General features: G+C 36.0%; 2 protein-coding genes across 3 annotated transcripts; one reads left to right on the forward strand and one right to left on the reverse strand.

Annotated features, from left to right (window-relative positions):
- Positions 1 to 891: 891 nt before the first annotated feature.
- Positions 892 to 13,972, forward strand: LOC132056878 (uncharacterized). The gene is made up of 4 exons (XM_059449280.1): positions 892 to 1,109; positions 1,819 to 3,475; positions 3,788 to 4,824; positions 13,203 to 13,972. The coding sequence occupies exons 2-4, from the start codon at positions 2,030 to 2,032 to the stop codon at positions 13,318 to 13,320; spliced, it is 2,601 nt and encodes an 866-aa protein (XP_059305263.1). The 5' UTR covers positions 892 to 1,109; positions 1,819 to 2,029; the 3' UTR covers positions 13,321 to 13,972.
- Positions 13,973 to 15,878: 1,906 nt separating this feature from the next.
- Positions 15,879 to 19,385, reverse strand: LOC132056879 (CBL-interacting protein kinase 18-like). Of its 2 annotated transcripts, none has more exons than XM_059449281.1 (2): positions 19,252 to 19,385; positions 15,879 to 17,675 (listed from the first exon to the last, which is right to left on the reverse strand). In XM_059449281.1, the coding sequence occupies exon 2, from the start codon at positions 17,295 to 17,297 to the stop codon at positions 15,978 to 15,980; it is 1,320 nt and encodes a 439-aa protein (XP_059305264.1). In that variant the 5' UTR covers positions 17,298 to 17,675; positions 19,252 to 19,385; the 3' UTR covers positions 15,879 to 15,977. The 2 variants fall into 2 exon arrangements, with proteins under 2 accessions (XP_059305264.1, XP_059305265.1); XM_059449282.1 differs by lacking the exon at positions 19,252 to 19,385 and adding an exon at positions 18,397 to 18,513.
- Between the last annotated feature and the right edge of the window lie 2,814 nt (positions 19,386 to 22,199).

Below are 22,199 nucleotides of genomic sequence, written 5' to 3' on the forward strand. Positions count from 1 at the left end.
CCGAACAGATGTTGATTTACTAAGCATAAAAATTAAATTTAGCATCATTAACCTCTAAGAAAGAAAAATTGTGCAGTAAATAAAATCTGTTTTTGTATATCTAAAATAGTGGGGGAGCATTAATTCGAAGCTTATCCATGGAAATTAAATTAGATTTACACAAGATTACCATTGTTATTTTTACTATTATTATTATTAAGTACTCCGCTAATCACTGTAACAACAACAATAACAACAAAATACCCAATATAATCCAACAAGTGAAGTTTGGGGAGGGTAGAATGTAGACCTTACTCATATCTTGAGAGGTCGTGAGGTTATTTTCAATAGACCATCGGCTCAAGAAAGTCATATAAGAACCATTAATCACTGTACATCACAATTAACAAATATTCATTTACTAAGAATAAAAATTAAATTTAGCATCATTAACCTCTAGAAATGACAAGTTGTGTAATAAATGCAAATTGCAATTGTCGTAACAGAGATCTAAAATATTGAGGCATTAATTAGAAGCTTATCCATGAAAATTAGATTACATTTACACAAGATTATCATTTTTATTCTTATTAGGGGTTGTTTGGTTCGCAAACTAAATTATTCCAGAATTATAGTTCGTAGATCATAATTTTTGAACTAATTTATCCCGTCAAGGGGGTGTGCTAAAATAAATTCAAGTTTGATGGGATAAGATGAGATATTTATTCCATGTTTAAGTTTGAAATTAAATTTATACCGTCAACTAAACACAGTATAAATTTAACCCTGAAATATTCACCTTATCCGGTGTACCAAACCACCCCGATTATTATTACTACTACTCCACTAATGAGTGTCATAAATTAAGTAAAACTCAGAATTACAAGACCGGTCTGGTTTTAATTCAATACATCCGGTTCAAACACTGGCAATATAACCAAACACATTTCTCTCTCTTATCTCCCCTAAAAGAATTTCTCTTTCATCAATCCAACAAACAATCTTACAAGACACACGTCATTTCTTCAACAGAAAAAAAAAAAAAATTGCAACCCAAAACGACCGTCACCGTTACCGTCTCCGGTCACCGTCAATTACTTGCCGATGAATCTTCAATGGCCATTAAATCAGTAAGCATTGAATTAGTGGTTATTTTTGTAACCAAATTCTTTTTTATTTGATTATTATTCTTTTCTTGTCCTTTAGGTTTCCTAGCTAAAATTTTAAAAACAACCTTTTTGTAACCCTAACCCGCTTTATAAGGTTTTGAAGAATTGAATTTTTGGGGAAATTTCAGAGCTAGGGTTTTTAATTGCATTATTGGAGTTGTGGTTCATTGTTATTTTCGCAAGTCAAGAAAATTTTATTTTTGATTTGCTATAATGTGTATACTGTGTTATTGTTAGCTTGATTTTTTTTCTTTTTGTTTTCTTCTTTCGCCATTTTTTTTGTAACATTTTCTTTTTTGATTATTGTTCTTTTCGTCTCATTTAGGTTTTTCAGCTAAGATAAAATACCTTTTTTGAACCCTAACCCGTTTGTTTCCGCTTTATAGGTGTTTTTTTGAATAATTTGGGGGAAATTTCAGAGCTAGGGTTTTTAATTGCATTGTTGGAGCTGTGGTTGTTGTTACTGTTGTTACAGAAGGAAAGATTGAGAGTTAAATAATTTCACGAGTGAAGAAATGTTATTTTTTGATTTGGTATTGTATTTTCGAGATAATAAATGTGGGCGTTGAAAGCATAATGTGTAGACTGTGTTTGATTATTCTTTTTGTGTCCTTTAGGTTTCGGAGCTAAACTAAAAAAAAACCTTTACCTGTTTGTTTCCGCTTTGTAGGTGCTTTCTCACGATTCGCCTGTTAGGGTTTTGAATAATTGAATTTGTAGTCGAAAATTTGGGGGTAAGAGGGTAATTTTCAGAGCTAGGGTTTTATATTGGATTGTTGGAGCTGTGTTCATTGTTATTGGTGTTACAGAAGGGAAATTTTAATCATATTTTCGCGAGTCAAGAAATTGTATTTTTGAGATCCGTGTGAGTTGAAAGGATAATGTGTATACTGTGTTCGATCCAGAAGTGGTCGCGGGGAGTTGCAACTATGTTACCGTGGTTAGTGATTCCATTGATTGGGTTGTGGGCTTTATCGCAGTTATTTCCACCTGCATTTCGTTTTGAAATCACGTCGCCAAGGCTGGCGTGTGTCTGCGTGCTTGTGTTTACTCTTGGATGGTATGAGGTTGTGATGCCTAAGTTGTCATCTTGGCGGGCGAGAAGAAATGCTAGGCTTAGGGAAAGGAAGAGGTTTGAGGCTATTGAAATGCAGAAATTGAGGAAAACGGCGACGAGGAGGTGTAGAAATTGTTTGACTCCGTATAGGGATCAGAATCCTGGTGGTGGGAAGTTTATGTGTTGTTATTGTGGGCATATTTCTAAGAGACCCATATTAGACTTGCCTGTGCCGCCTGGATTGGGGATTTCAAATTCAGGGATTTTGAGAGATTTGGTTGGGAACAGGTGGATGTATGGGCAGGATTGGTTAGAGAATGGGAATTGGGTTGGGGGGTCTTTTGTTAGCAAGCCAGATTCTTGGAGCAAGACTAGCGGTGGATTCCTTGGGGTGGACCACTGTTTAGCAGAGAAGTCATATTCTCGTGTTTTTGCTTTTGCCTGCAAGGCACTGACTGCTTTTTTCTTAAGTATCATGTGGCTATGTAGAAAGGTTTTTAGGATAAGTTCCTCTGGAAGTGATGCGTCCATGGATGCAGAACGGAGAGCAATGATGGATAACAGAGGTGAGAATGGAGGAAACTGTCAGGAGAGTAAAGGGGAGAAAGCTAGGAGAAAAGCCGAGGAAAAGAGGCTGGCTAGGTTGGAGAAAGAGCTAGCAGAGGAGGAGGAGCGAAAGCAAAGAGAGGAGGTTGCTAGACTGGTGGAAGAACGCAGGAGATTGCGCGATGAAAAGATGGAGGCGGCGGAGAAAGAGCGGGGGAAGGGGCCTCCCTCTGCTAAATTACGGGATAGTAAAAGGGAAGCAGAAAAGAAGCGGCAGGAGAAGAAGAAAGAAAGGGACAGGGGATCTAGCAAAAGTAACTCAGATGTGGAAGAGCTGGATAAAAGACAAGGAAAGGAGAGTGCACGAAATAGGCAGAGTGATGGTGATAGAAGGCACCAACACAAAAATGGGCCTGAAAGTAGTAAGACACATAGTGCAGAAGTTGTACATGGTTTTAAGGGTGGTTCTTCTAGCAGTCATAACCATGGAAATGTCGGTACTCGGTACTTGGATCGTATGAGGGGTACTTTCTTATCATCGTCTAGAGCATTTACTGGAGGTGGTTTTTTTGGCAAGAATAATGTTACTAATATTCCAAGAGAGCAGAAATGTAATACTACGATAGATCCTGTTCATAATGCCTCTAGGAGGGAACTATCTCAGCCAGATCGCCTACCTGGAAAGCTGAATCCAAATGGAGATGACAGGAGTATGAATCAGCCTGTAAGTTTCTTATCATCTTCTTATTTCAATTGGTTATATCAAAGTGCTCCCCTTCATCAAGTGTCTTGTTTGGTACTTCTGGAGTATTAAATTCTCAGCAACTCTGAAGTTAACTTAATCTTGCAGCTGATAGCTTCATTTACCATTTACATTTTTCAATTCTTGGCATGTTCATATTGTTGATTTAACCTGAACTTACAGATAGATTCATATCATATCGTGAGAAATGTAGGCCTTTTTGAAGATGATTTTGGCTGTTCAATGAGATACTGGGCTCTTGTTAAGCTGTCAGGCTAAATCTATTCTTTACAGGTGCTTATTGAACCTCAACCATCTACAGCTCCTAAAAAGTCTTGGCAACAGCTATTCACTCGATCATCTACCCCCTCTTCAAATGTAATCAGCAGACCAAGTGTTAAGCCCCAAGCAGAAATTCAGAGTCCTTCCTCTCAGACTCCAGCTGTACAATCTTTTGACAACCCCATTAGCTTTGGGCTCCCATCACCTTTCACTTTAACTTCTTTTCCTTGTGGACCCACAAGTTGTAGTACAACTATTCCGTCGTCCCCGAGAGCAATGCATCCTCGAATTGGAGATGGGACAAGTCAGTTATTTGCAGAAGAGTTGGAGAATTTTGAAGATCCTTGTTATGTTCCAGACCCTGTGTCATTGCTTGGACCTGTTTGTGAGTCCCTTGATGACTTTCAACTGGAGGTGGACCTTGGCTTTGTGTCAGACACAGGACTCGATAAACCATGTGCGGTAAAAAATGTGAATACATCTTCCGAAATGACCAGGCCTTCACCAATTGAGTCTCCAATATCACGAATGCGTGTTCCAGAGGAAAGGCATGCTGGATCTTTTCTTTTCCGCAACACTCCTAATGCTCAGGAAATGCGCACTGTGCCAATGAATGTTTCAAATAATTCAAATGATGTAGGAACGTGGCAGATGTGGAACAGCTCTCCGCTTGGTCAAGCTGGTCTAAGTTTGATAGGTGCTCCAACCAACTGGCGTTTGAGTACAGATCTCAATACATCAAACGTGCCTCCTACACCTCCAAGGACCATGGCTTCACTGTTCAAGAATGATGAACAACTCCACTCCGTCTGTCATCCTCCCCACACAGTTTATACAGGAAGTTGCCAGAATGGTGGGACACTGAGTACTGTTTTGCCTGGTAGTGCTGAAAGTAGGTTTTCAAAAGCTCCATTTGGTACATATGCAGGAGGTGAAAGTCAATTTTCTCTCAAGTCTGAGGATGCTGCTCAAAGTGAAATGACTTACAGGAGTCCTAATGCTACTGCTACTAATCATCCATTTGCTTCGTCTCCACCTAATTGGGCCAAGTAAGCAAAAGAAAACCACTAATTTCTCTCGCCAAGCGGGGCAAAAGTAAAGTAGAATGTTTTTGCCTCTGTTTGAAAGTTTAAGCACTTTGAGGTATCTTATCTGCTGTATTTTTTGCATCAATATTATCTGAATCTTCTCAGTGTTTACTATATAAAAAAATATTATGTGAATCTTGTCTTTTTCGTAGCCATTGCTGAAAGTGTCTTCTGTGTTTCCATAATTGTTGGCCAGTTGTTGTGATTTTCACTGGTTGCTCAAAAATGTCCTGGTATGTACTTGAAAAAGTCTCCTAATTCCCTCTAAGTATGTAGAGATCCCAGAATCTCAACAAAAGTATTACGTCATGGTTGGCTACTATTTACTCAACAGAACTCAACAGAAGTATTTACATCAAGCATGTAGATGCTTGCATACATGTGTCTTGGCCATTCATATGCATGTGTTTAGCCATATGTACTTGTTATCTTTCTTTTGACGGTAGATAGCGCCATGAATTTTACCCAGACAGGACATCTGAACATGCTTGTAACTATGAGAGTTTCCGGACAAGGGAGAGTACTTGTGTGCTTTTGGGAAAGTTGCAATTCAATTTGAAGTTAGGTAGAACTAAACTTTATGTTATCCCAAAAACAAAAAAAAAAAGTTAGATAGAACTGAACCAGATACATTTGGGCTGTTATGTATTGAACAGCAACAACTTGGCCTCTACCAAAATCAATTGGGGTTGGCCTATGAATCCTTAATATCCATGCTGCACCATTTTGGCCGTGCCTACACATAAATAGAATCACAAGGCTTCCGTTGCTGTTGCATGCTTCCTATGGTTAAATCTGATAGTGGGGCTAGCTTGCAAATGGGTTCTTAAGGAGCTCCCTTTTAAGAAAAATAAATATAAAAGGTTATTTTTTCTTTCTTTCATGTTTTGGCAGTGAAATCCTGCATTCTATTCATACGTCTTTCTTTTCTAAAAATCCATGGGCAACCAGGAAAATTTGTGATGTTTCCTTTTGCTATCCCCTGGTCCTTTGGATCTATGGCTAAGCTCATCACGAAATTTCTTCAAAATTCAAGACAGTTCTACATTTTGAAGCTGGGCATTTTTTTATATCAATTGCTTCAAGCAGACTCTCTCATTAGGCTAAAACTCGAACTTGCTTTATACATTCCTGATCATATAGTAGAGGCAGCTTATTGGTTTTCAGATGAAGTGCTCTTCGTATAGAAGTGTCAGTTATCTTGAATGTCCCCGCCTTCCAGTCTTCTTGTAAGTAAAACTCCTACAAGCAACACTCCCTGAGGGCTTCAGATGATTAAAATCAGTATGGAACCAGACCAGCTTGGGGCCACCTTCGCCAGACCAAGATGTTGACCAAACCTATTAAGTTGGAGATCATGCTTTTTATATGTTGCAATACATGTGATCTGGGCCATGTCAGAGATGAGCCTAAGGCCTAACCTCTAATTTAACCAAAACAAAAAAGTATAAAACATGAGTCCCCAGGGCTAGGGCTTAGTGGTAAGAGCGCAACACATGATGTGTGGGTTAGGCGCGTGTCACAGGTTCGGACCCTCTATTTAAGTGGAGAAGGGTATATGAGCGGGCCTGTTATAAGGTTCAAACTGTCTGCCACTAGCCCTGGAGATTTCTCAGTTATCCAAAAAAAAGTATAGAAGATGCAGGGGGCCTCCTATTCTGTAATACAGCACTAGATTAGGGCTACACAACTTTTATTAATAGAAGTCTTACATCGTAAAAAGATGTGAAATAATCACGAAGGTATCAACACTTTTTTGTGATGAAACATAGACTGACATCAAAGTAATGGCAGAGTGATTATAACTATTATTGCTTTCCTTGAATCCCTGTGTAATTAGTTTTCGACATTGAACGTTAGGGAAGATTGGTGGGGTATTGAGGTGCTTTGACTTGTATGTCCAATCGATGGAGGTTATGGTGTCAATTTGGTTATAAAAGTACATGCTGAAGACACATGATAGCTTAGAAGTCTTAAAAAACTAATGATCTATGTTGAATTTATGTGCACTTTTTGCTCCATCCAACAGTAATGCTTGCTACCGTCTGTAGATTGAAAATTTTATCACATATTACGTAACCTAAATATTTATGTGGGTCTTGCTTTTACACATTCCTGATGCAGTTTCTTTTCTCATCTATTCCTCAAACCAAGAAACCCTCCAAAATAGGTGGGCCTAAAACGTCCAGCATTTAATTCTAAGAATTACACATTTTCATCCCTTTCTTAATACTCGCGCCATGTGGGTCACAGACATTAGCTTTGAGCAGAAATAGAACATCTTTGCACGGTGGAAGTACTATTGATATCTAATATGGCTGTGAATGAGAAAATTAGTTGTTTGATGAGCAAATGTCGGAAAGAAGGCTGTACATGTATCTACTATGTGCTTTGCCTGAAATCACTTCCTTGTCTACTGGCCTGCTAAAGAATAGAAAACAATAAACAAAGTAGAGGGGGCAAGTACTGGCCTTTTGACAGTCATTATATCTTAGGAGTAAACTATGAAATGCTTCCCACCTGTGCCATCTACAGTTGGTTGATTTATCAATTCAGAAAAGTGTTGTGTCATTTGGGTGAAAGTTTAATTGGGCCAAGTTAAATTATGAGCTGATTAGAAGTTCATGGGAACTTGGTACTCTGAGATGAAGACATTTTTATGTCAATATTTTTACCATAAATCTTATTGGTTCCAGTTACATTGTCCATTATATTGAGCAAAAACGGATTAAAGAGTGACTAATTTCAGTTAGAAGACTTAAAGGTATCACTGTATAAAAAACTATTTGCTGGTGTTATATTTGAGTTAGTCAAAAGTTTGTGCAGATACGTGAAAAAAAAAAAATCATTTTATGCTGACCTGAATTTGTAAGATGTTGAAGATCCATTTTTTTTAAGGTGTTAAACTTCGAATAACGGGTTAATAAAAGAAAACAAACTTGATCAAAAAAAAAAAAAAAAAAAAAAAGACAAACAACATACAACTACGCCTCAATTCCAAGGAAGTTGGGGTTGGCTATATGAATCCCCATGCCCATGTCACTCCATTTGAGCTCCTCTCTCGAATATTTAAACGTATTAGTAAATGGAGTGGGTCAAAATTGCTCTAATCCCCAGAGATTTTGAATGCTTTCACCGACACAAATTGATAAACATCATTTATTTCTTCACCTCAGCCTTCTAAGCGGCTCTTTTGGCATACCTTGTAAGTATACACATTTATGTAGAAGTCCTTGCCCGATGGTGAATTGCTGGAGTAAGTTGCTTGTTGCCTTCTCTTCAAGTAACTAAAGAGCTCAATCAATTTTGAACTATTAATTATCCTTTAGAAACTAAGCCATGGAGTTGTTCAGTGGCTGTTTCTTTACAGCTTATGAACGTGACTGGCAAAAACTGGAAAAGCAGGAAGCGCACCTCCCCCCCCTCTCTCTCTCGATCGTCATTCAAAACTTAGGGACAAAGACCAAGTTAGTTACCTACTGATCATGAACTCCATAGAGATCCCTCGCTTCATGCTTGCTTCTCAAGTGCATACCCACCATTTTTTGATTTGCTGGAACAAAGAGAAGGATTAATTTGGTCTTTTAATAGGGCCGCACCAAAAGTAAGCTATGTGATTCCAAGAGTTAAAGGAGAACAAATACCACTTACCACAGAGAAGAGTTTCCATTTGCTCAGGAATGGTTGAGACTACTTCAAAGTGTTGAAAGAATCATATGGTGTGGAACCCGGTTCTACAGAGCGTCGAGAAGAGACTAGCAGGGTGGCAAAAAAGATATTTGTCTAAGGGTGGGAAGTAAGTGGTTATCAAGAGTACTTTATCGAGTATCCCCACTTATTATATGTCTTTGTTTCACGCTCCAACTTCGGTTTATTGAAAAGTTGGGAAGGTTTCGGAGAAACTTCCTATGGGATGTGGCGGATAAAGCGAGGAAATATCATCTGGTGCGATGGGAGACCGTTACTTCTCCTAAAAAAGGGGACGTCTTGGGATTAAAGATTTGAAGGTCTTTAATAAAGCCTTACTGGGAAAGTGGCTTCGGAGGTTCGGGGTGGAGGTGCAAGCTTTGTGGAGGGGGGTGATAGTTGATAAATATGGGGTTATGAAAGGGGGATCGAGAACTAGAGATATCAATTTGCCTTTCGGTTGTGGTTTGTGGAGGAATATTATGAAGGGATGGGATTATTTTTTGGAAAATATCTTATTCAAGGTCAGAGATGGGAGGAGAGAGTGTTTTTGGGGACATGGTGTGGGGACTTTTTATTGAAAGATGAATTTCAGAGTTTGTACAAAATATCCTGCCAAAGAGACTTGTCAATTTAGCAAATTAGGTGTTCACAAGGTGGAGTAAGTTTTTGGGACTTGAGATTTAGATGGGAATTTCAAGATTGGGAAGTGGTTGAGTTTCAAAGGTTGCTAACCTTACTACATAGGCTAATCAATCCAGTTGATAATGCCAACGTCTAGAGGTGGGGTCCGGGAAATAATGGAATGGTCTCTGTGAAGTCCTTTTATGAGAAACTTTGGGTTAGGGAGGAGACGACTTTGCCATGTAATGCAAAATGGATTCCAAGGGTGTAGAGGAAGGTGTGCTTCTTCACTTGGCTAGCTACGAGAGGAGTGATCTTGACAGCAGAAAATCTTAGAAAGAGGAAGGTTGTCTGCATCAGTTGGTGTTACATGTGTAAGGAGACGGGCGAGGACGTGGATCATCTTCTCTTACATTGTGGGTTAACCATGAGGCTATGGTGGGATATGTTTTGTTGGTTTGCCACTCCTTGGGTAATGCCAAAAATCGTGAAAGAGTTGATGTTCAGTTGGCAGAGCGGGAGAAAGAAGAGAAGACGAAGGGCTTGGAACGTGGTTCCACTTGCTTTAATGTGGGTAGTTTGGAGGGAGAGATATAGGAGAGCTTTTGAAGGTGTAGAGTCGAGTTTCTCCCAATTAAGAAATAGTCTACGTTCCCTTATTTTCTTTTGGTGTGAAAAGAAAGTTCCTTGTTGTATTATGAATGAAAATATATTTAATTGATCAAAAAAAAAAAAAAAAAAAAAAAAAAGTGGGCTGGGATGATGATACAGTACATGCTTCAACAATGACATATACATAGGATGTCTGCCTCTGGTGACACTTAGACGTGCCTTTCTTAGCCTTTATGGTGCCTAAAATTAGATTCTTGAGATAGTGTAAGTATGTGTGTGTATATATATATATTGATGTCCGAGAAATCCGTCTGGAGCCAACTCTTTGGGCCAACTGCAGCTTCGAAACTCGTGAATGATGGCTCCACCCTTCCACCCTTCTCCACTTAGATACTAAACTTAGTTCGCTTGACACAAGGCTCTAACTTGTGATTTAAGACACAACTCCCTCAACCTTTGCCAATTGAGCTAATCCTTGGTGGGCAATTGTTTTGATTCCTATATTTATATGTACTTATGAATATCTTCTTAAAGCAAGATTCTAATTCTCTTTTTCTTTTCAGATTATAGAATACAAGTTCAGAGAAAAGTCACTGAACTTTTTGATTACCATCAGAATGTCAAAGTCGAGCTTAACCACTAGGTGCACAACAGGCTGTTAGACTCGCTTAAGTAGAACCTTAGTTCGGGAACCAAGATACTAGGGTGTGGATCTCATCACCCAAGGGCTTTATCTTGAAGATAGCTGCACCAAAATATAGCTATTTCACTAATTATAACTTTTTCTATTAATTTGTACATATATTTGTTTTTTTTTTTTTAATATTTGTAGTATTTATTCTTGAATTACATATATATATTTTATTTTTTGTCCATTTGGTGCTCTCTTTCCTAAAAGCTTTATTTGCCCATGGCATTTAAGGTCTGGACAGACCTAGCGTCTTTTTCGCTTTTCTCGTTTGGTATAACTGTTTGCAATGGAATGAGTTGTTTTCTGGGAAAATGAGGTTTGTTTTCCATAAAAAATGGTGAAGAACCTAAAAATTAGATACGAGCATCACCTCCTTATACCAACCTCATCCACTTCTTTACCACTACCAGCAACTGCAATATACCAAGTCTATTATCTCTTAGTAAAATACTGTGAAAATGTGTCTCAGTGTTGCTTCTTAAAATGCATTATCCATATATCCTTATGAAATTATTCTATCGATTTCAGTTGTTTCTATGGAAGCTTTAACACTGAAAGGTATCGCGACACATTCAGCTTTTTAATATGAAAGATCGCGGCCATTTGGCTGAATTACTACCATAAACCAGATGTAGAACTTTTACCTTCTTTTCCTGATATGTATAGGATATCATTTGTTACCATAACCCATGGTTGAATATTATTAACGTCATTATTATTTCTTAAAATTCCCTGTAAAATAATGGTCCATGTTTCGGCCATCATTGTCTAGTAAACAACCAAGTCTTAATGAGTTAGGGGTCCCTTTCTTGGTGTCGTTCTTTCCATATGCTTTTTAGAGCAAAATTGTCTTGATTCAATTAGTCACTGTTTGAAGTAGATATGCAACTTAGATGTTTTGTCTTTAAGTTTGCTAATGACATCACTATTAGGTGCACGCACAATTCTGTGCTGTATTTCTGTACTTGTACACTGTGGAACCAGCAGCTTGCATGAGCTGCAGACTGCTGCATTATGTCTGAGTAAAGCTTAATTGCTCTACTCCCCCTCAGCTTAAACTTATAACTTAAAATGCTACGTTTGATTGGGGTGACAAGAGGAGGAATTGCACGAGCGCTAGTAAACAAAGTGGTGTAAGGGAATTTTCTTAGTTTGGTAAAGAATTAAAGTTAGAACACTACAACTATTACTACGCCTCAGCCCCAAACAAGTTGGGAAAGAATTAAAACTTAGAGCGGCAAGTAAAAATAAAGAAGTCAATTTTTCGTTTGGATGGCGACCTGGAGTGCTATATAGTTGCTGATAATTTAGTTAGGCATCACTATGTCCACATTAACTGGAAGAGATGAGCAATGAATTGAGGGAAGATGTACCTTTCTATGCATGGCAACCTTCTGAAAGAACTGTGCAATACAATGCTAAAGATTTTTGCGGTAAGCTGGTAATAGCAAATGCGGTTAAGGAATTATTGGAAGCTGCACAGTTTGGGTTATTTTTTGTGTTTGGCGGAGGGGGGAAATACTTGTCAAGCACTCATGTTGACAACATGGCTGGAAAGAGATCATAGAGCTTTGGACAGTCCTTGTTTCAGGTGCAGATGGTACCATTGATAGTTTCACTTGTATTCTTTCTGCACACATGCCACTCCAACCTGAATAGGTGAGTGGGTTTGTCGAAAGGAATCCTGTATGTAGGTTTGTTGATGTATTTTTCTTGAATATGGGTTGCCTCTATTATTTCTAGTCCCTCTCCCCCCCAAAAAAAAAAAACATGGAATAACACTAGTTTTTCTAATCCCGGCTATGTTGGATGGAGAAAGTAGATGCCAGTTTACATCCTTCCAGCTATTGTAGACAAATAAAGGGCAAGAGCAAATTCTGCTCATAATGGAAGTAAATCAACATTCATCTTCTGCTCCCTTCTCCCTCCTCTTCCTTAAAGAAAGCATTTTGTAAAGCTGCCAGTCTTAACAAATTGTTGGAACCTCCACTTATTCCTATTCAATATTTACTACTAGCTCAAAGCAACTTATTGGTAAGTCTGGTGAAGCTCACGAGTGGCTTATATGAATTGTTTGCAACCTATGGCTCATTAGCTTAAGCGAGTACCTGTAAGCAGATAGTAAGTTGTGCCCTAGTAGTTTAATGGGGGCATATTGACAAAAGTTCTTCCCAATTCTATGTTGGGTTTTCCTCACAATACGTTGGAATGTGCTCACCTAAGCACGTGTTACACTGGTTGAAATGAGTCCAAGTTGAGCGGATTGGATATTGAGGATTCATATAGTCGACCCCAGCTAGCTTGGGACTGAGGCATAGTTCTACAGCTTGGGACTGAGGCATAGTTCTAGTAGTTCAATGAAAACGAGCATTATGTTTAAGTTTTTCATAAAATGATGATGTTGACTTGGATTGCATAAGTAGGCCATGGATATACATGGTCTAGTCCTTTCTATTCCTATGGTCATGGGCTCATGGCTTAGTTTTATGTTTTTTGACAAGCGTATTTAAACTTCGGTTAACTTGCTGATGCTGGTTTTTCTAAGTTGCTTCTTTGACATCTTTCTCTTATTTTGCATATATTATGTGTCTTAGAAATAGATTGTTGAACTCTACATTCTGGTGATCTTGGCACCTCTTTCTTTTTATTTTCTGAAGATTTGCTTTTCCCTCGGCTCTTTTGTTCAACACCATCTTACCCTTGTAATTTGCTTATTTTCTTTTAGGAAGGAGTGGACTTCGCAGCGTCGGCGTGAAGATTTTGGCAGCTCACCGATGGCTAGTGCCTCAGTTGGTGGTTTATATTCCACGCCCAATGTACAGTCTTTTTGGTCTTATGAATAAAATTGAAAGAAAAAGGGAAAAATGGGGATAGAGTACAAGGGACTTGAACACACCCTCCTGTTACTGAAGAGGAAAGTAACCTCTTTTGGGAGGAGAGTTTAGAATGCTGCACTTGTTGCATCTTCCTTCTTTTCTTTAAAAAGGAAGAGTTACATTAGCATGATAGGGATACATGTTTCCACGCATGGCTTTTGATCAGGTAACAATTAATTGTGATACGGCTGGGTACTTCTCTTATTGTCTTTTTGACGCAGAAGGACAATCACTGATATAGATGACCAGAGCTGTTTCCACTACATGTTACCTCATTTTGGATACCAACTTAGTTAGATATTAAAACATAGACGATACTTCAATTTATACTGCACTTCTCTGTAAGGTTCAGCAAAGTTTTTGAAGGACTAAGCGGTGAAGGACATTTTTCATTTTTGGTTGAGGGTCATGGATTTGTGCCGATGCAACATTCAAGTGAGAAAGAGGATATATGAGGGCTTGCTGCAGCTACGCGGGTTTTGATCTGTTGTCCTTATAGTAAGCAGGGAACTACTTAGTGTATATAGTTCTTACTCGGCCATTTGACATCTAATTCACCTTCTCCTCCTCTGTTACTTTTTCCCTCTCTTTTTTTCCCGGTGCTTCCCTTTAATGTACTTCTAACAAAAGGTAGTATGTGGTATGTCGCATGGTGCATTTTTGGGTGGAGTTCGATTGCAATAATGGTTCTATATCCTGTAAATGAGAATCTAGTTGGGGGACTTGTATATTAGAAGTTCTAATTATAGGTTCTTAACATAATATCAAGAAATAGACTTTTGGTAAGACCCTCAGTTCTGAGAGGAAAAGAACGCCGAATGTGATTGTTTTCTCAAAATTTAACTTATGGGATCTGCATAATGGACTTTATGGGAAATCTATAAGCTGTTTCTGGGTGGATGCACATTTTTCTCTGCTTATTGTCCAGGTACCTCTTGTATGTATATCTGCTGGTGTTGGTTACTATAAACATCTTTGCAAGATATTGCTAGTAACAAGTTCGAACTATATCCAGAAGTTCAAAATTAGTTTTAGTTCATTTCTTTTCCTCTTGCTTTCAGCTCGTTCGAAGCCATTAATAGTTTAGCAAAATCAAGTGGTGATGATCGACTAATTTTCAATGCAACTGATTTACAATTCAGGATGAAAAGTTGGATACACTGATAATTGTGCGCCTCTAAATGTTCAGGTTATGGTGAATGGTGGGAAGTTAAATTGAGTGACTCATAACTATTGGGGTAATACAATCAAATAGAATCACTACAATTGGTTCTTTCATCGAAGAAGTGTAGTAATAAATTAGTGCTGAAAAGTATATCAATTTGCATATCTTGAGGTGCAGCATACAGGCTATATATAAAGCTAAATGTCATCACACAGAAAAACTTATCCGTATAGGGTGTTTATATTGAATTATATAATTTATCATGATAAATTAACGTGAGAACGTGTATTAATAAACTATGGTTTAGTGCTAACCATGTCTGTCAAGACACAAATCTTTGAAGCATATAATTTATGAAAAATTTAACAATATCAAATATAATGAACCTAGTTATCTAGTACTCTCTGTGTCTCAAATTATTTATCGTGGTTACTATAAAATGTTGTCTCAAATTATTTGTCGTTTTAAAATTTGAAGGCACAACTAATGATTTTTTTCATTCTACCCTTAGTAGAATTCTGTCATTAATGAAGATGACACATAAATATAGTATACATTTAATGGAAAAAGATTATTACGTAGACATAAATAAGGGTAAAGTTAGTCAAATATTACTAATTAATAATTCCTCCGTCCCATAATAAGTGTCACCTTAGCCAAAAACACGCATATTAAGAAATCAATAATGCAATGTGAAGTTTACTAAATTGCCCCTATATAATAAAAATAGATTATTTTTTCAGTAGTAATCATTTTGACATTGGGAATTCAACAATATCAAGTTACTATGTAGCTTTTCCAATCATAATCTAGATGTGACTTTAACTTGTCATTTTTTGTCTAAGGGTAGAGTTGAAAAAAACTAGTCAAGTTATGTTTTGATTTCCTAAGGTGACACTTATTGTGGAACAAATTTTTTTGGTTAAGGTGGCACTTATTATGGGACGGAGGAAATATTTTTTTTAGGGACATGTACAACAAAAAAACGATAAATAATTTGAGATGGAGGGAGTAATCAATTTGCAATTAACAACTAATATCAGTATCGAAATTGTCAGTATTAATCAACACCTTAAAAAAATAAAAAATAAAAAACTGATTGCTTCTTGCATCAATTTTTGAAAAGCACCCTTATCTAAAGCACACGTAAAGGTCCGAATTCTACAATGGACTTTTGGTTCTTGAGTCAATCTTCTCAGTTATGCTGTAGCCCTTTCTTTCTCATCATGTCATCACTTTAAGTGACAAAGCAATGTCTTTTAATAACACTGAAAATGATTTTGTTTTACTTACTGTTTGGCTCAGAGAACAAACTGTTATACAAAGTTGATGCTAGCTTGGATCCAGAACATAAAAGAAATTGCAGAATGGACATAATTTCTAGGCTTAATATATAAGTACACCATTAACATCACAGAAAATGGAAAAGTTCAAGTTACAGCAGAATTGTAGTTCTCTATTATGCATTCTGAGGTGAATTAGTGTCAAATGAGTTTTGTTCCTCACCTTGCCAAGTCCATACAATTTCTTTCAATGCAGGTCTTATATCCTGCTCCATCATCTTCTTGTACTCTATCGTATCTCCGTTCGATTTCTTCACCTCAACAAAGTGAAAATTTGGAGTAACCTCAAAGATTTCTGCATCGATCGTCAACACCCCTTTTCTTCCGTCTTTACATCCTTCCAACTTTAATACCCCTCCATCCTTTTTCATCACCTTCAACTTTAAACGCTTAGCTACATCCTCTAGCTTTGAGATGATTGTTTTCGTCGGTTGCTTTGATGTAAATATTACTTCCCTCTTTTTGTTTCTTTCTTCAAACAAACCAGACAAGTCAAAGCCACTTGAGAAAGAGATAATATCAAATGCATTCAAGTGTGCTGGCTTTTGCTCATCTGTTTTCTCACAAACACTAAAAATTGCATCATCAGTTGCTGCCTCTTCAGCTTTTATAGGTTTGATCAGCTGCAACCCTTTCTTGAACCAAGAATTCTCCATTATCTTGGAAATGGAAATTCTTGTGTTAGGATTTGGATCTAATATTTTCGATATTAGCCTACGAGCATCAGGAGGGAACCAGTTAGGACATTTGAACTCAGCCTTACCAATCTTTTTGTACATCTTCACTAGATTTGAATCAAGGAAAGGGAGATATCCGGCCAAAAGTGCATATAATATAACCCCACATGACCAAATATCAGCTTTAGCACCATCATAGCCCTTCCTGTTTATCACTTCTGGTGCAACATAAGCTGGTGTCCCACATGAAGTATGAAGTAAACCGTCTTGGCGTTTAGATTCTACTAGGGCACTCAATCCAAAATCCGAAATCTTTAGATTCCCATTTTCGTCGAGCAATAGATTTTCTGGTTTTAGGTCTCTGTGATAAACACCTCTACTATGACAGAAATCAATAGCACTAATCAATTGCTGAAAACACTTCCTTGCAATATCTTCTTTTAACTTCCCTTTAGCCACTTTGTTAAATAGTTCTCCTCCTTTGACATATTCCATTACACAATAAATCTTCTTTTTGGTTGCCATCACCTCGTAGAGCTGCACGATATTAGAATGCCTAACCAATCTCATGACTGAAATCTCGCGTTTGATTTGATCAATCATCCTAACTTTTACAATCTTCTCCTTATCGATCATCTTAATGGCTACGTTCATGCTAGTTTTGAGGTCTCTTGCATGATAGACCTTAGCAAAAGTGCCTTGGCCTAACAATTTCCCTATCTCATACCTTTCCATTAGTATACTCACCTTACTCTCCATCTCTCAGCTTCAACAAGCCCGAGTAATTAAACTAGCTATGAAACGCAATATTTTTACATAAGATGCAAGATATATCAAGAATTGAATAACTCAACCATCTTCACTGAGATGATGATAAGATACAATTTGACCCCAAAAGAATCTAGTCGGGTTTGGCATTTGATGAGTGAATCTTGAAGAAGTTGAACTACCGGTGCAATCTCATTGATTTTAGAGGATAGCTCCAATAGAGCTTCAATCTCAGAGAAAGACTTCCTAGCTTTTAAGCACATCTTTCAGCATTCCCTGCTCTTTTTAATGAACTAGAGAATACTGAAGAGGATGGAGCAAACTCAGCCAACAGGAATCTTTAACTTCTAAGTAAAATCAGATGTTTACCTGAATCAAATGAAAAAGGGTAATTAAGAATATAGTTTAACTTATATACACTGACAATGACATGACACTGAAAACTTTTGGCTTTTCAAGTTTAACTGATATACATTGACAGTATAGAATCGTCTACAATAGCATTTCACTTAAAAGTCAATTAAGTGTTGAATATATAACCTTCATTTAGAATCTTTTCCAGTATCAGGTCACTTAAAAGCCAATTAAGTGCTAAATATATTAACTTCATATAGAATCTTTTACACTATCAGGTCACTTAGAAACTAATTAAGTGTTAAATTTATTGACTTCATATAGAATCTTTTACACTATCAAGTCACATGAAAGTCAATTAAGTGTGCTAAATATATAGCTTCATAGAGAATCTTTTACATTATCAGGTCATTTAAAAGTCAATAAACTGCTAAATATATTAATTTCATTAAATTAAAACTAGATTGCTCATAAACAAGTCCACTGGTCCCAGGGATCAGAGGCTGTCAAGATCAAGAATTGTTTTAGGAAAAAAAAAAAAACAGAATAAAGGGCAGCCCGGTGCACTAAGCTACCACAAGGTCCGGGAAAAAAAAAACAGAATGCATAAAAAAAACAATTCTTCTATTTAGAGAAAACAAAAAAGTTCCATTAGCATAAGTTTTGGACAATAATCAGAATCTTGAGACTGCAAAGCAGCAGAAGAGCAAATTTCATGAAAAACAAACCAACTCACCAACAGGAATCTTTATCTTCTTAGTAAAATCAGATGTTTACCTGAACCAGATCAAAAGGGTAATTAAGAAAATGTATTTAACTTAGTTTAGGTGTCTGAATGAAAAAAAAAGGACAAGTTTAGTGAGTCGTATATGTATTCAGCCTTCAACTTATATACTGACAATGACATGATAGTATGAAATATCTGACGTTTGAGTTTATAGTATCTTTTATACTATTAGGTCACTCAAAAGTCAATTAAGTGCTTAATTATATTAACTTCATATAGGATAGGTCACTTAATAGTCAATTAACTGCTGAATATATGACTTCATATATAATCTTTTACAACCATCAAGTCATTTAAAAGACAATTAACTGCTAAAATAGATTGCTCATAGCTGCAAACAAGTTTACTGGTCCAAGGGATCAGAGGCTGTCAAGATCAAGAATTTTATTTTTTTAAAAAGAACAGAATGCATAAAGAAAATCAATTCTTGGATTTAAAAAAAAAAAAACAAAATGTTCTATTAGCATAAGTTTTGAACAATAATCAGAATCTTGAGACTGCAAAGCAGCAGAACAGAAAATTTCTTCAAAAATAAACCAACTAGTTTATGGTAAAGGTTTTCATTAATGGGGTTGCTCCATAAGACCCCATCAATTTTATTTTTAACCCTTCTTTACCTCTTGAACTTTGGAAAATCCATATCGAAAAACAAAACTTCTGTCCAAAAATGAATAAGACATACAATACATAAACACAAGTGCAGAAACACACAGAAAACCAAATAGGTTTTGAAGAGCAACATATACATAATAAGCTTATGTGAAACTTTATTTTTTAAAAATGTAGTATGGTGAATATGCTTACCTTTAAACTGAAGAAATACTAAACACTCCCACCAGCAGTCTTCAAATAAAATGATGATTAATTATGTGGCTTCTGTGTGAGTATTTTTGAAAATATTAAGGCAGACACAGAAATATGAGACAAGGCATGGCCTTTTTATACCAGCTTTTTGTCTACTGTTGCTAGGTGTTTAAAATAATACACCCTCCTACCTAAATTGTAGGTAATTTTTAACTTTGCCAAATTATGATTAGTGCCTTCGAAAAATTAGTAACTAATGGAGTATGAATTTATGCTACAAAAAAAATGAAAAAGGTAACTCTCTTATTTTTTCCAAGTTGCGAATGCCACTTTTACGTATGATAACTTGTACTCCCTCCGTCTCAATTTATGGGGTTAATTCCCTGGATGGTCACCCAAGTTTAAGGAATTTTCTATAAAAATCACTTTTATTTCGTTTAGGACAATAAAGTCACTCAACTATCACTATTTTTCTCAAAAAGTACTTAAACACTTCAAAAGCATCCTTCTCTCCTAATTGGCATGCTATGTCATTAAAGGCCCATCTTTTTTAATAATAGACATATTTAACTCATCAAACTAATTTAATCAAATTTATATTTTATACACAATTAAATATGTCGCTTTTTAACCGGGTCATATTTGATTGGATATAAAATATGAATTTGGTTAAATAGGTTTTGATGAGTTAAATGTGCTTATTATTAAAAAGGATGAGACTTGAATGACATGGCATGCCAACTAGGAAAGAAGGAGACTTTTGAGGTTTTAGGTACTTTTTGAGGAAAGTAGTGATAGTTGAGTGACTTTATTGTTCTAGATGAAACAAAAGTGATTTTTGTAGGAAATTTCCTAAACTTGGGTGACCATATAGGGAATTAACTCCAATTTATGTGATATAGTTTGACTGGACATGAAGTTTAAAAAATAAAGAAAGACTTTTGAATCTTATGGTCTAAAATAAGCCAAAGATATTTGTGTGGTTATAGATATCTCGTTAAGCGCAAAATGTAAAGTTTAAAGTTAAATTGTTGTTAAATAAGAATATGTATCATTCTTTTTGAAATAGTAAAAAAGGAAAGTGTATCACATAGATTGGGACCGAGCTAATAAGTATTTTTCAGATGACATGATAGTATAAATTTTTTATAGCACGATTAGGATATCTAATCATCTACAGCAGTGAATCTCACCTCTAATACTATATAATACTTGATCAAATTAGCTGTAAAATACATAAAGTGAAAAAATCCTTAAAAAGAAATATTTGCAGATATATATGGCAATATCTGAATGGATAAATAGAATGGGACTTTAATTGCCACCAAATACAGGCAAGTGGTGTAGGAATATACCAATTGATATATTAGAATATTCATTATTTGTTTACCATATTGCTTTTGTCCATTATAGTAAGATAATATTATGATATGAATGAGTATCGGACAATTCTTGGCAAAAAAGAAATCATCACTGTGATAATATTTAATATCAGTTGGTGATGGCAATTGAGGTAGATCTTATCCCAGGCCATTGTTTACTCTTTTTGTTTTTCCTATTTAGATTTATTTTAATAAAAAACAGTTATTTATTTAATAGGGTTTTCTTTGTTATAACATTATTCATGCCGTTTAATTTATGTAATGGTATTTGACGGAGTACAAAGTAAAAAATGTTCTTGAAAATTTGTAGTATAAAATATGTGAAGCTTACATAAATAGCTACCTTTTATTGGCTTCTAACTAGATATAACTATAAAATGCAAAATTACCAAGCGTAGCTACTTTTCTTTAAAAACGCGTGTATTTCTGTTTTTTTGAAATATAGAGAAATACAGTGAACAGTAAACACGCTCCAGTGAAATCAGGAGCTATTTATGGAACAGATTTTTTGAAACACAGTGAAATATATGGAAATACAAAATCGGGTTGAGTAAAAATAGGCTATATTTTTGGAACAGATTCTTCTTTTTCTTTTTAAATGGTAAGTTAAATTAAATCAACCATATTTCACGCATTCCATAAACAGCTCACGAATCTCTGTCCAACTTTAATCACAATCAAAACTTTTTGAATTCAAAAACCACTAAAGATCTGAAAACTTCCAAATATAGAAAAATATACGCTGGAATACAATGAAATATGGTTGATTGTTTAAGAAATATAAAGTTGTAGTATACGTATATACAATGGAATACAATGAAATATATCAGAAACTATTTCATAAATTAGAAATCCAAAATGCATAAATACATTGAAATACAAAAATCGTGAAAACAAAGTGGAGTAAAAATAGGCTCTACACAAAAAAGAAGAAGAGATAAATACATTTAAATACAGCAAAATAATACACTGAAATATACTGAAAAAATAGATATACTGTTTGTTGATACACAGAAATATACTAAAATATACTGAACATTTTATCAAACACTTGGTGGGCATGAAGCTCCACGACTCTCATCAATGGTGTTTCTACAACAACAACCTATTATCTTGCTCCTAGATGATGCTACAATATCATATTGCTATAATCAATACTATTTTTCATCACTCATAAGATAAACAATACCACATGCTTAGCCAACATAAGAAGGATTTTCCTCTTATTTCGGCCTATCCATGGAGATTTAGCAAACGAATTGTTATGGATGAGCTTTGGCCATTGGCTGGAGATCCTCCACTGCTTTTCTTGTTGCCACTGGTGTATTTTTGCTTGGAGTATCAATATCCGCCATTAAAATGGAGAGTTAGAGCTTGTTGAAGATACTCTAACAATGGCTGAAGATATTAAAAAAAAAAAAAATTGAATGAAAAGTGAAGGTAAAGACGATGAAATTTGTGAACAATTGAAGAGAAATACAACAAATAACATAACGAAAATTAGTTACCTGAAGAGATTGGGTAACTGATAAGGACGAAGAAGAAATCATGCTAATTATGGTAAAG

Source organism: Lycium ferocissimum, chromosome 5, assembly GCF_029784015.1.
Source record: "Lycium ferocissimum isolate CSIRO_LF1 chromosome 5, AGI_CSIRO_Lferr_CH_V1, whole genome shotgun sequence".
NCBI classification, from domain to species: Eukaryota; Viridiplantae; Streptophyta; class Magnoliopsida; order Solanales; family Solanaceae; genus Lycium; species Lycium ferocissimum.

What these genes read in the sequence shown, in the direction of transcription:
- LOC132056879 (XM_059449281.1), bottom strand. Translation starts at nt 17,297, where the DNA reads ATGGAGAGTAAGGTGAGTATACTAATGGAAAGGTATGAGATAGGGAAA.
- LOC132056878 (XM_059449280.1), top strand. Translation starts at nt 2,030, where the DNA reads ATGTGTATACTGTGTTCGATCCAGAAGTGGTCGCGGGGAGTTGCAACT. An exon ending in ACAGGAGTATGAATCAGCCT is followed by an intron (nt 3,476 to 3,787) that starts GTAAGTTTCTTA and finishes TATTCTTTACAG; the next exon opens with GTGCTTATTGAACCTCAACC. An exon ending in TCTCCACCTAATTGGGCCAA is followed by an intron (nt 4,825 to 13,202) that starts GTAAGCAAAAGA and finishes ATTTTCTTTTAG; the next exon opens with GAAGGAGTGGACTTCGCAGC.